Below are 14,312 nucleotides of genomic sequence, written 5' to 3' on the forward strand. Positions count from 1 at the left end.
TTCAAGTGTTTTACTCTTAGAGGGATCCTTGAAATAGAATGCGGATTTGATCCGAGTAGGGCAGTATTTGCTGGTAGCGCTAATATCGACAAATCTGTAAGCTTTTTAGCTGTGAGCAGCAGCTAGTATAAGTCAGTTACCACTATTTATATGTCTGTCTCGTCCATTGCCCCTGCTGTTGTCATCGTAGTTTGACTGAGAAGTCAGCCAATCATGATGGCTGTGGGAATGGTGGTATCTGATTGGCTGTTTCTACATAGTTGCATGTGAAGTCATCTGTTTTCTGGCACAAGCATGTGAGTATGAGATGAAAATGCCAGAAACTACAGTTCTGGCTGCACGTATGTTTGAACATCAAGTTTTCTAAACTTGATGTTCATTTGAATAGTAATTAAAAGTAAAAAAAAAACCTATTAAAACTGTCACTGGCAAAGTTGTATATGAGTAGTTTGAGATCAACAGTGTAACTAAAACTATTAATATGCAGCTACACAAGATAAGATAATGGGTATTCAACTCATTACATAACCGTGACTCTCAGTATACATGCCAAAGAACATTCGTCAGATCTGCACAATTTTAACATTAATGTCATACTGTGCATATGATATGATAAAACAAGATATAATCTGATCTCCTGCTTTTCTCATTTTTGTAACCGTAAACTGATTTTTTTCACCTTAAACTATGGCAACTTGTAATGGGGATTTTATTACTGTATTCCAACACTTTATTTCCTAAACGATTAATAAATTAATGGGAAAAATAATCCATAGATCAATCAATAAAGAAAATAGTCAATAGTTACTGTGCTAATGGTCTCAAAATATAGTTTAACATCATTTTAGTTAGATATAGTGTTGTGGAACAGACAGTCAGAGCTTTTTTAAAAACACAAATAGTAAAATTACATGTTTTGTCATTCAAATGTCAGACATAAACCACAAATCAGAACAGATCCTGAGTTCAAAGTAAGGATATCCATAGACCACATAATTACAACAAAATATCACATTGTTGGTGGCAGACACAAGAGAGTATATCAGGATATATTACTGAACTGTTTGTCTGTTCCATCACTTGTGGTTACTGTCATGACAAAGGTTCACTCAAGTCCCTAAATTGAAGAAGCTAGAGAAATTGTTTCATTCCACTAGGATACAGAAGCTGTGTTTTTTTGTTGGGGTGCATTATTGTGATCTTGAAAATTAGTTCTCATGGAATTCAAATTTTCCTTGAAAACATGTCTTGCTCCTGCGCTCATGCAGAGATCTACTATAGATAATGTGGTTTCAGATACATTGAACCCAGATGCTCAGAAACACGCAGGACTGCAGTGTGGAACAGCTGAGGTGGAGAGGTTGCTGTAGCAGCAGGTCAGACAGGGAAGGGCCCTTCTGGACTGCAGGTCAGCTGTCCTGGACACAGACCTGCATACTTGGCAAATAGCGAGTCTCTGTATGGCATCAAACAGGGTGACCAAAGCTTTCACTCCAGTGAAAGATTACTGACATGAAGTTAAAGTATGTCTTTCTGTTATCAGAAAACATTTTATTTTATTTTTTTTTATGTAAAAGTTTTTATTTTGCCCCACAAATGTTGCGTCATTAAATTTACGTAGGACTTTACAGGTTTTTATGATGCAGATACCAAAGGGGATGAGGTAAAGGGTGTTGCTGACTTCAGTTTTTGAATATATGATCAGGAGCCTTAAACCCTCAGTACAGTTCCCTTCACAGAATTGCTTCTGTTTGTGTAGCCCTGCCATACCAGGGGAGCATGTCAGCACAGGGAGCAGATCAAAAATGATTTGATATGGGCAGGAGCTGTGAAAAATCCTCGTCATATGCAAAGATGTTACATCAGACATTTGCCGCTTGGCCCTGGTCATTTACACAGCTATAGCTTATCCCATCTGCTGGGAATAGAGATGACTGTTAAGTACGTAAAGCTGCCATAAGCCTCTGTTTCCTATTGTAAGCTGTTTTAAAGGGTCCTGTGGTTTGGTGCCATCTGTTTTGACTCATTATTTATATATTTTATATTTTCTTTCCCCTCTCCTCCCTGGCATGGCCTGACTTGTGCAAGACGTGCTCGGTGTCCATGTTCATGTAGGAGGTGGATGACGCTACAGCAGTTCCCCGCTTCGCCTCCCCAACTAGTCACGTGTCTTCCTCCTACAGGCCTCCACTCCTCTGTATTGCCTTTTTCCACTTTCACTTTCTAGCCCCTTGCATGAACAGCGGCCTCTTACTTCTCTGACGCTCTTCTCTGTTAGCATAATTTTCGGATCAGGATGCTGAAATCTTTTTTCCAAATACAAAAGAAAAACATGTACTGCGTGTAGTGTCTTTGAGACCACCATAGGTTTTTGTTGGGATGTATTGAAGTCCCACATAAGAATCCATCTGTTCTCCCTTCAACTTTAGAAAAGTATGCGTGTAGTCTCATCAATCATCTTCATTATGTGCTTGAGGTTCTTGCTCAAATTATTCTGCTCATACACCTGCTCATCTAATCTCTTGACCTGTGTGTGGCTGCTATTTCTTCTATTTGCTTTTAAACCAAAACTAAACTGCTAAACCACAAAGGTCCTGCAGTGTTTGCCAGAGGTTTATTGATGTTGGTTTATGATCATCTCTCTTTTATCATTCATTGTTTCCCTTTTATCAAAGTGTTTCAAAGTGACTACATGGCAAAAAGTGCTAAAAATGGGTAAATCTTATTACACTTAATTGAGACAACTTTTGGTAATGTAACTAAACCTTGCTGATACTGTTCCCCAAGCGGCTTCTCAGTAAAGGCTGACTACCATATTAACACTAAAATGTATTTATTGTGAAGTGTCGAGATAAGATATTAAGACATCACAGCAAAGAACAGAATGACAGAAAAAGTGTGGTGGGACAACCACAGAGACACTCAAGATGCATTAAGCCTGGGGCTGTTTAACTGTTGGGCACAAGGATATATTTTGGATTAAATGTTATTAAAAAGGCTCCCTGCAGTGAAAAATCTTCGTTTAGATGTTTGTTTTCTGAGGATTTCATTTCTTGAAGAATTTAAAAACAAAAACAAAAATGACCTGTCTCTTACTACTCTTTACATGCTTCATCTCGCAAATGCTGCTCACGCCCTAAGAAGACACGCAAGCATACAAAACTGGTCATTATCATTAGCCATTCAGGCACTTGGTTTAAGTGGGTGGGTCTGTGTCAGTTTAATCAGGTATGATTAAATATGATATGTTGGTATGTTAATCTCTCACCCCCAAAAAACGAAACAAAAAGCAAAACATCAAAACATGTCTGGACAGAATCCAGATCGGATTATGCTGTCAGAATATACGTAACAGCTGGCTATACAATTTATTTATGTTTTTAGAGATGTCTTTAGTTCTTTATTTTACCAACAGTTTTAGTCAATCAGTCAGATATTATTGTTTGACATTAGGAAGATAGAGACTGAATTGAGCGCTTTGATTTTTTTAAAATTTTTCCATAACTAGGACTGCTGATTTTGCCACACTGTAAAGCAAGTTTGGATAGTTCCTTTTTACCACCTCTGTTAAACTATCTCTTGATTGAACCTTGAAGCGAAACCACAGAACAAATCCCATAGGACTGAGAACGGTCATCATGAAAACATAGGAAGTCCCTTATTGTGTTAAACACAGCCCTTACTTTGTGTACGCTCTCCTATGTGCTAGCAGGGCACCAGAAGAGATGATGCTCCTGATGGGGAGCTTAACAGCTTTCAGTTTATATAATTTAAGATAGAAGTGCTTTGGAATTAGATGCACATGGGAAATAACTTTTAAGATTAAATCTCACTTCAAGCACTTCTTGAGAAGTTGCCAAGCTTAATAAACATTTCAGAAATTTGTATGTAGAGTAGCAAGCTTAATACACTGAGAGAGAGAGCTTCCCTGTATGTTTCATAACTAATTGTTGCACTGTGTACTTAAATGCAAACATCACCACCTTTTACGTTTTACTGACTTATAATAGAGGTAAATCTTATACTTTGCTGTTTCATGTTAGGCACATCAGAGCTTATTTTATCAATTTGACAAACACGATAATGTACATCTGTGGACCCATGCAAAGCCAGTATTGGCTGGCAGTGTGTGAAAAGGGCCCTGCATATTGCTATTGTGGTCAGGGGCTTTAACACAGGCTGTGGTACAGCTATTGAAGATTAAGGAAAGGAATTAAGTTGGGTTTGTTCTATCCTCTTCACGTTTGTCTATAATGCCCTTGTCATCATGAGAGTGGGGTTAATCAGATTACATTTTAGGTTGTAAAGCTGGAGCTAGCGATATAATGAACAATATGTCCTAGTGGGTTGATTATCAGCCATGTCATCACAAAAGCCTGCTGTTCACCAGCTGCAACTGGTCTTTATCCTCTCACATCCCACCGGTTTGACCTGACAGTAAATTTTATTTCTGTTAGACATTAAAATAAGGACAACATTGTACTATAGGTATTTAAGTTAATTCCATGTTTTGTATGCAAGGGTTTAAGTCACAAACTACTTTCTTCTCTTTTGATAAAGCTCTTAACACAGTCATTTCTGCTTTTGTGGTGTTGTGAGTCTATAATTTCCCTTCATTGTGTGAAAGCCATGCAAGCATTGATGTTTCGAAGTTACTTCAGTGAGCTTTTGTTTTCCTTTACAAATGCACAATGTTCTATTTCTCCATTAGTAATAATGTTCTGCCACTGTTAACTGAGCCAAACAACCAAGTCACTGTTGATAAAGAATATTGACATTTTGTATTAACTGGTTTGTGAGCTACTGTATGTAATATTTTACACTCTTTTCTTTTTCCTCTCTTCTCTTTCAGGAACCTATAAAGTCCAGGGCACCACAGCTCCATTTGGAGTATAGATTTTACAAACAGTTGGGAAATTCAGGTAAGAGATTCTTAGTCTCTGATAACCAGCACAATAATGACGAGTTAAATGTGAACGGGTCTTTTCGCACTAGGTTGGCAGGAAGAGAACACTCATCCTTTACATGTAGAAACAGGCACATAGACAATCGTGTGCACCCAAGGGTGGGATAAATGTTATAAAACTGTTTATATGTGAAAATGACTTACACTGGCATGTTTTCAGGTCACTTTTTTGTTTGTGATAATAATTATATTGCCTTCTGTAATATCTCAATAATTTAATAATAAAAAAAAGAATTGGCTGGTGTTAAATCTAATGCAGGGCTTACAGAAGACAGGGCGGGTTGCATTAGTCTTGTCTGGTCTCATCAGTGTGACAGGATCACTTGCATTAGTATCGGAGTTGGTAATCAGGAATAATGGCGCATTGAAATGCATGCCTTTTAAGAGAACAGGTGGACAAATGAGAGACAGGGAGGACAAAGATATAATCCCTAAAATGTTGACACTGGAGTTTGCTAAGTAGATTTTTTTTTTGGTCATTTTTTTTTAATGATATGCCTCTGGTATTTATGTTTATGTGAGACGTTTTGTTTACAGTATTATATACTGTTTTGCAACAGATTTGATCATATCCTATTAATATATGTCATATTTTTACAAGTGACAGAACTTAAGTGACTGCTTAATTTAACCTATATATGCCAGGTCTGCATTTTGTTCTGGTACAGCTATTGTTCAATCAGGTCTTCATGTTGTATTCATACATACAATATGATTTAACTTCCTCTGTAGTCATCCACATAGCACAGATTGTGTTCATTAAAAAAAAAATCTTACTTTTCCTCTCTGCACTGTGTTTATTCTGTTTTTGAATGTGAAAATTGTCAGCATAGTGTGGATGCAAGGCAAATATGGTGAGGAAAGGATGCATTTCCAAAAGTATATAGCATTAGTGTGGACATTTAACATCAGGGAAACAGGCACATGAACACAAGTCCAGCAGCTTCCATTCTACTTGAGGCTAAATTTCACAGTGAGTTTGTTTATATTCCCACATCTGTGACAGCCAATGGATGCTATGAAAGCCTGCTAACTCGTCTCTAATCCCACCTCTACAGTGCCCAGAGTCTCTTCCTCTCCAACAGCACGGCCCAGAACATGTTAATGTGCTATGATGCATAGCTGTGGCTTCAGGGCAGCAGCTCTTTGATCTGGTCCGGCTGGTCAACTAGTTACAGAGGCTGAGAGAGAAGGCGGAGTCAGATGGTTAGGGGGGATTGGGACTTGATTTGTTTCACAACACTGCCTGGCTGGCTGGCTGTTTTTGGAAAGGCTCACCTGTCATGTTTGTCTAAGTTTGTGTAGATGCATGTATTGATTTGACTGGCTCACAACACTCATGCTCAGTGTTTAATTCAAAATACCATATGCAAACATGTCACCACTACTTAGCCAAACTGACAAGAGCAGAAGGTACAGACAAAAAGTCTGTTCAGTGTCCCACTCCTTTTGCTTTTTGCACTGCAACTACCCACACCTGTATGTCCCATCTGTTCTTTTTCTTGTCCCTTCTCTCAGACCAAGTCCTGTAATTGAGTAAATGCAGGTGCCAATTGACATTTTCTTACATAATTTAGGCTTAAGTAGGCTTACGTAGTCTATTAAAGGATAACTATACCATCAAATTCTGCTAGAACCCTCCTTCCCATAATATTTGAAAAACGGTGAAACTGGAACTGCTGTGACCCTGTGGCCACAGAGTGTGTGACGCGGAGGGTCACGGGACACGGGGAAGACTGACTGACCACTGCTTAGTGTCGCATGGAAAGTGACGTAGAGCCGGTAGTCAGAGCTAATCAGTCATGTGAAGCCACTGTTCAGCTCTTTCTCAGCTGGAAAGACTGGGATTCTGGTGGAGCTTTAGAAGTGCGTTTGTGACCCTTGGAGAGAGTTTCCATGTGGGTGTCTGTGTTGTGGCTTTGTCAGTGGCCCCATGATGAAAGGTGTTTTTGGATCATCAGTGTAACAGTGGTGATCACTATATAACATATAGATTTGAAAACTCATCTTATACATATAAGAATGCTCACATAAATGTGTGTTTGTCTGTCTAAGACTTGGGCAAGTGGCCTGGCCCTCTTGTTGCTGTGATCCTCCCCCATCCGACAAGTGTGTGTTTGTGTGTGTGTCATGGTCTAATTTAGTGACACGTGCCAGCTTCCTGGCTCCTTATGCCAGAGCAACAGCCCTCCACTGTTGATAAGGAGGTGGGGCATTAGGGCAGTCCTTGACTATTTATAGATGGCCCTCTACAAGCAGTCAGGCCTTTCTGGTGTGTCTACTTGGATAGCTTCCCTAGCCACAGTATCCTCTGCCTCCCTGATTGACTGTGGGCTGCCTGCAGATTGCAGGGAAACTCTCTAACATGCATTGCTAGCAGGGTGTGGCCTATTTTTTCTTCATGGCTGTTCTCGTCATTTTGATCCGTGAGCAAATCTTACACAGTGCATGACCACACATATACAAACTCAGCAGTAACTGTAATTGTCATCCCCTGTGCCATTTCCCATGATTATAGCAAAGGATTCCACTAGTCCAGGCTTGTCTCTCTGTGGCTTTGGTTGTTTCCTCTGGTGGATTAAACACATCATGACCATCCTTTCCTCTATTGAGACCACTGCTGGCCTTCAGCCTTATTGACTGAGGTCTGCGGTTGAACAACATGTTAAAATGTTTCTTACCCTTACACATAACTAGAGACAGGTAATGTGCACAAGTAAGCCAATGATAAGCCATTAAACTGTTTCCAATTTCTTTCCATATTCCACATTTCCACATTATAACACTATTATTTAAATGATTTCAGTTATGATTGCTGCTGCACACCTATTACCGATGGACATGCAAGCCAACATTATTATTTATATTTTGTCTGAAACAGCTGGTGAGATCTTGCTGCTTTTTGACATAAGTCAACAGGTGGTCTGACATGTCAAACATTGCTGTCAAAGTGACTGGCAGGCAGTGGGGGGGTGGAAGTCCATGGGCACATTTAATGATGAATGTTAATTTCCTTCCCACCATGTATCAGCCTTTCACTACTCACATGATCCTTTGAACCAAAGTCAGACAATCAAGTTGCCAAGCAGCACTTTAAATCAAAACACAAAAGATCAGTCGACAGTGAATTCAGCTACATTCTGATTTGTAATATATTTATGCTGTGTTTAAGGTAGACATTGTCCATTGGCTGTGCCAGAGCTGGATACACTTTCAGTAATTTAACCTATCTAAAAATGGAGCTACAGTATTACCACACAATTGAGCCGAGAGGCCCTGTCTCCAGCTGATGACTGGCTACTCCATGATGATATGACAAGAAGACTCACTTGACCGTCTACCATGGGAGGAGTCAAGGCGATAGATTAAATCTCCTTATGTTGTCAAGTTGGCTAATTGGCACATGTGACCCTGATAGTCCTGCACAACCCAAGAGCCTCAAATATGTCACAGCGTAGACTGCTCAGTGCTTAACGCCCAGGAGGAGATTATCTGCACACTGTTAATTCTCTCCTGCCCTGAACAGAACCCAGCTGTAGGGAATCCTGCCTCCAAGCAATTCACAATAGACCTGGCATTGCAGTTGCTCTTGGTTGTAATAGCAGAACTACTGATTGTCATATAGTTAACTAAAATGTGCTGGTAATAGTAAAGCAAGTCTTGTACTAGTCAGCCTGAGAGTTTGTTTTTATGGACCAACTGTCATTTAACTGTATTCCACAGACTGACTAAGATCATGCAATCCTGGGTACATTAGTGTCATATCTAAGGAGGTTTCCTCTTTATGTTAGTCAGTGATGGGAATCAGCATGCCTGTTAATATGAATGAGCTCCTAATATGCTGTGACAAAGGGTCTATGTTGATCATATTATTTCATGCAAATCATGGACTCGTGCAAGTCATGGAAATATCAGCTTGTGTGTACTGCTGTAGCAGGATTATCCTAGATCAGATGGATAAGATTATTTGATCAACTCAGGGGTAAAACTTAGGTGTCATCAGAAGTTAGTAGCTTCTGATGGCACCTCAGAATGGTTGGGTACCGTTCACATTTGAAGAAGTCAATGAAGTTGACTATGTCTGTTTTTTTGTTCATGGATGGTTCAACATCATTGGCTTTGGCTGCAGGCCTGCTAAGGTCAGCTGCAGCTTCTGTGGGGTACTTGGCTTTTTCAAATGTGGTAAACTCCTCAGCTTTGAGATGTATTTTGTATTTGATGAGGTGTTTTCAGGTTAGACGTGGTGCTTTTGCCAGCTATGCCTTTTGCATTACACGTATCACAACAAGTGTTGTGTGCGTTGAATTGTAGAGAGAAGTGTAACCACACTTGAAAGATCTTTCGGCTCGCCATTGCCCTGACTCACTGCAACTTGAACAAGCTGGTAGTTTGAGTACCCAACCCTCGAAGCCACCCCATAGAAATAGATGCACCATAGCAACAAATAATAGGTTTATTATAATAACATTTACTTTTTAATTAATTAAATTTTTGCCCGAGATTTCTGAAACTAGCACACTGGAAACTGTCACATTTGACAAAGGCAAGATTGTACAATTTTTGAAATTAGTTGATTATGCTCTGACATAGTGTTATTGTTTTACAGTAATGCGTTTTTTAATGGTGGCTTAACTACATTTTCAGTCTTTGTTAGTCAGGCTGGATGATGAATCATTTCAGCATCTACATCTCAATGTATGTGCATTATGTCCAGCAGCCATAGTGCAAAAGATGGAATATAACAAAGCAAATTAGGCCATACTGTGGAACATTATATAACCTGACCATCTTACTGCTTGATAAAGAATGACAGCAACAATAATGACTAATCTTTAAGACAAGCAGTCTAATCCGTCTGATAAATAAATTGATATAACCTACTTGATACTATATTGCATGCAATAAATGAGAGTGCTGTGTTGAGTCAGAGAAAGTGGAACAACTGCCCTATTTTTTCTTCAATCAGGCAAATCATGGCTTCACTGAATTCTTGTGAAGCCACAGATCTTAAAAGCTGCAAATATCTGCTAGAATTAATTATTAACTTAGTTAAAAACAAGTATTGCTGTTTTATTTTTTCCCCCACTAGTGTTCAGCCCTGTGGTGTCTTGGGGGATTGTTTCTATGTTGCATTTGTAGCTCCAGGCTCAGTCGATGCAAGCCCAAGTGCTGATTATATTTCAGCTTTGTGAGAACATCTCCAGAGCACTGGACCTAATGGAAGTCACTTCTTCTCCTCCTCCTCTCTCAGCACACTCCACTCCACAATCTCAATCTTTAATATGCATTCCCTGCCCTCTCCTCCGCTCTGGCCGTCTCCTCTCCACTCTTCTGCAGCCGTCTCCTCTTTGGCCCTTAACTCTGACATTTTATTGTAGGGCAACATTGCCTTCAGCTGCCATGATGCAGTCTTCCCTATTACTGTGTCGCCTGAGAGGCCTGCCTGCACATACAATAGGTTGGATTGTCTCAAATTGTCAAGACAGCAAGGGTCAGAGCACCACTGATGTTGGCTTGCAGTGAAAGACAGAGCATATCCCATAATGCTGAGCACAGTTTTATGTATTTTTTGATATGACTTCATGTAATAATTAGAATTCCAGACATTTGTCATCACAGAAGTGATTCGGTTTGCTTATGTGTAATTGAACTGCTGAAATTTTTGTTTGGCTAAAAGTAAAAATGTTGTCAGATCAAGATGATGCTTGACAGTCATATTTAGTCATTCTGTTGCTTTTGAAGTATTCACTGTTTCCTGTAACAGAGAAATTGTTCCATTGGAGTGTGATTTCATTTTAATTTTGTTTGTTCTGTTATTATAGTCGGCATCAACCGTAACAATACACATCAAGCATACCCTCACCCCAAAAATGTGCTCTGGGCTTTTTCCACCAGCCATTTCTAGACTGGTGCTTACAGCTGCTGTAAGCACCAGTCCTTGCTCACATTCACCAACAGAAGATTATAATACACTGTGTGCTTTCCTCTTGTGATGACTGTGCTTTGAATGCCCTCTAGATTTGGGCCAAGCTTTGATGAGTCAGCCTCCCAGTGATCTCTTGTCACTGCCTCATCTGTCATGGGCATAATTACCTGGAAAATCCTAGAAACTAAAGGGCAGACAGGTGTGTGTGTTTGTGTGTGCATATGTACATGTGTAAGTTTGCATCCGTGCATGTGAAGCGTTTCTTGTTTCCTAGTTGAACTGATGTTGAGGGGTGATCAGGTAAAGCTGACTCTAAACTCTCCGCCCCAGGGCAAGCAGCTGATTCACACACAAACACACACACAAACAATCCAAACTGAATAGTTTTGCATACAGTGCTGTGCCCACTGCCCAGTCTCAACTCTCATTTATCTTTATCACACATTTGTATTTTTGTCACAGACAAATACAGTACAAATGTGCTTGTCCATTCCCGGTTTAATCTGTATCCTAATCTCACTGGTAGTCTTTATCTGTCTGTGTCGCTGTCTTTCTCTCTCAGTGCAGCTATGCCTGCTGTTGTAGCAGCATGGATGTGGTATCTCGTGGTTAGTGAGCTTTCAGCGAGGTAGTTGGTATTTAGATACTCTGGCTTTGGCCTGGATGGCTGCCTGATGACAGAATCAATTTGACATGGACTAACCTGGTAGCAAGGGCAGCAAACCTGGAGACTGGTGGTTTTGATCATGAGAGATTGTGTTTGGCTACAACTTTTCTGGATCAGAAGTCAGTGGATGCTCAAGCAAAAATGACAGTTGCATCTGAAATTTAACTGGGGGAAGACTAACAAAAATGAGTCTGTATTTATGTCTACATAGTGTTACTTACCTTTTCTCCAGTGAGCTGTTGCATGTCATTCTAGACTGTTTGTGAAATATGATGCTAGCTCCTCCACAGGCATCTGCAGTTAATGTTGTTACAACAAAGCTGTTAATTCTATAGGAAGCAGTAGCATTAGCACACTGCGAGGCTGCTTGTTTTTTCTTATTTTTGATACCAAATGTGGTACCAAATTAAGAAATTGGAGCGTGTCCTGATGATTTTCAAATATAAATATGATTTTTAGCAGAATCAGAACTATTTTATCATATGTAAATAATTGTGTACCTTGCTATAAATACTACAGAATGTAGTGCCACAACCCAGTTTTCCTTCTGTCAAAACAGTGATTGACATAAAGATACTACGTACTGCCGGGTTGATCCATCCACATTCTTCAGAAGTCATACATATTACCACTAAATGGGTGTGGTGGTTCCTAGTAGCAGAGGCTATTTACAGTTGCCGTCACTGTGCTGCTCACCATCACTGGCATTTCTTTCAGACACCTTTCCCTTTAATCCTAGCTCAGGGGGAAAAGAAACTGTAAGACACGCCCGTTTCTGAAAAACCTGTTGAGGGAAGCAAGCTAAAGTTTAGTTCGTCATAGCTACTGTAGAGTCATTGAAGTGTCTCCTCCCACACTTAAAAAATAAAAGTATCAACGAAAGAGAGTTTTTTTTATTCTGTTAGACACAACAAATGTATTGCGATGATTTCATTGGTAGGGCAGTATTTTACAGATGTCCACAAACTTTATTTGTGTGTGTGTGTGTTCACAGAGGGAATCCCTCAGGTGTACTACTTTGGCCCTTGTGGGAAATACAACGCCATGGTGCTGGAGCTGCTTGGGCCCAGTCTAGAGGACCTGTTTGACCTCTGTGACCGCACCTTCTCCCTCAAGACCGTCCTCATGATAGCCATACAGCTGGTAAGGCCTGGAAGAGGAGCACAGCAGGCGAATATGTAAAAAAGAGATATATGCTCCCCACAGCCTGATTACGATCATTACTTTACAGTCTTGTGTGAAATACCTTGCTTTTCAGTGAACATTTTAACTTGGGAGATAGCTAAAAATAGTCATGTAATATTATCATCAAAACTGACTGTGTAATCTTAGTTTTCATTCTTGTCATCAGAATCGTGATGTTTGAAAACTGCTCAGAGTGTTTAGTGAATCAAAGTACAAATACTAATCTTGTTCCATTTACCTCTGTTTCAAGATAACACGGATGGAGTACGTCCACACCAAGAGTCTGATATACAGAGATGTGAAGCCAGAAAACTTCCTGGTTGGGCGGCCAGGAAGCAAGAGGCAGCACACCATCCACATCATTGACTTTGGTCTGGCCAAAGAGTACATAGACCCCGAGACCAAAAAACACATCCCCTACCGGGAGCACAAGAGTCTGACTGGGACGGCACGCTACATGAGCATTAACACACACTTGGGAAAGGGTAAGAAAGTCTCAGGAACAGACTGCGTTTGATTAACCCTTTAAATTTTCATAGGCATGCTTTGCTCACCTTTACATTCAGGTTAATGGAGATTTCCAAACTGTATTATGTACAAATACATTATCTACATCTACGCAGCATTGGAAACAAATACCTTTTTGTTAACCATTGGAAATTACCGTACATAAGATGTTTCTTGAGATCAGTTGTGTCACTTTCGATTTATCCTTATTTTTCATCTGTCTTTCATAAAGTGAGATTTCTCATTTCTTGGCTTTTTTGAAGCATCTCCTATTTATTCACTCTGCTGTTTTTCCTCTATGGCGCACATGGCCAACCATGTGTCATAATTATAACTCAGGATAACTGTGCAATCGTGCTGCCCCAGTTGCCTGTTAACCTTGCCAGCTGCATATGAAATAAATTTGTTTCTCACAGGTAACCTAATTTTTGCCTTATTCTGTCTGTTCCAGAGCAAAGCAGAAGGGATGATTTGGAGGCACTGGGTCACATGTTCATGTACTTCCTCCGAGGTAGCCTCCCGTGGCAGGGCCTAAAGGTACTGTAGTGTGTTGTCATCCTAATATTGACACATACTGAGTTACATCAGATTTCTGTAATCCTCTTAATGCTCAGCATAGAGATATACCTTTTCCTGCTGGAAATTGTTTTCATGCCTGTCACATGATCTCAGCCTGGTGTTTACAACGCCATCTTCTCTCACTGCTTACATCTCAGGGTCTCCCCACTAATGTATCTGAATTATCTGTTGAACATGAAAGACTGAGACACCCTTGGTGTCACTCACAGAAGCTATTGAGACCTTTTTGCTTGTTCAATTTGCTTAATACAAAGTTAATATATGTGATGATAAAGCACAAGGATGAGGTGCTTGGATATTAACAGGGTGGAATTGATATGAAGCAATGTTCTGTTCCCTGTGCCAAGTCTTTTGTTGTCTTCATCAGGACACCTTGGAGTCCATCATTGTTTTCTGTGGTCACTTGAAAAAATTTTTTTTTTTCTTATTATCTGACTTTCGTACCGATTATCTTTGGTGAGTGTTGGTGTTATTCTGTTTAT

At 39.9% G+C, this 14,312-nt stretch overlaps 1 protein-coding gene across 2 annotated transcripts in view; it reads left to right on the forward strand.

Moving 5' to 3' along the window:
- Positions 1 to 14,312, forward strand: part of csnk1g2b (casein kinase 1, gamma 2b) — a 35,614-nt gene that overhangs the window by 13,317 nt on the left and 7,985 nt on the right. For both annotated transcript variants that reach the window (XM_041935027.1, XM_041935028.1), the window contains exons 3-6: positions 4,853 to 4,922; positions 12,554 to 12,702; positions 12,995 to 13,229; positions 13,703 to 13,788. In XM_041935027.1, the coding sequence (XP_041790961.1) occupies positions 4,853 to 4,922; positions 12,554 to 12,702; positions 12,995 to 13,229; positions 13,703 to 13,788 (540 nt within the window). The remainder of the gene's footprint in view (positions 1 to 4,852; positions 4,923 to 12,553; positions 12,703 to 12,994; positions 13,230 to 13,702; positions 13,789 to 14,312) is intronic.

Source organism: Chelmon rostratus, chromosome 4, assembly GCF_017976325.1.
Source record: "Chelmon rostratus isolate fCheRos1 chromosome 4, fCheRos1.pri, whole genome shotgun sequence".
Lineage (NCBI taxonomy): Eukaryota > Metazoa > Chordata > Actinopteri > Chaetodontiformes > Chaetodontidae > Chelmon > Chelmon rostratus.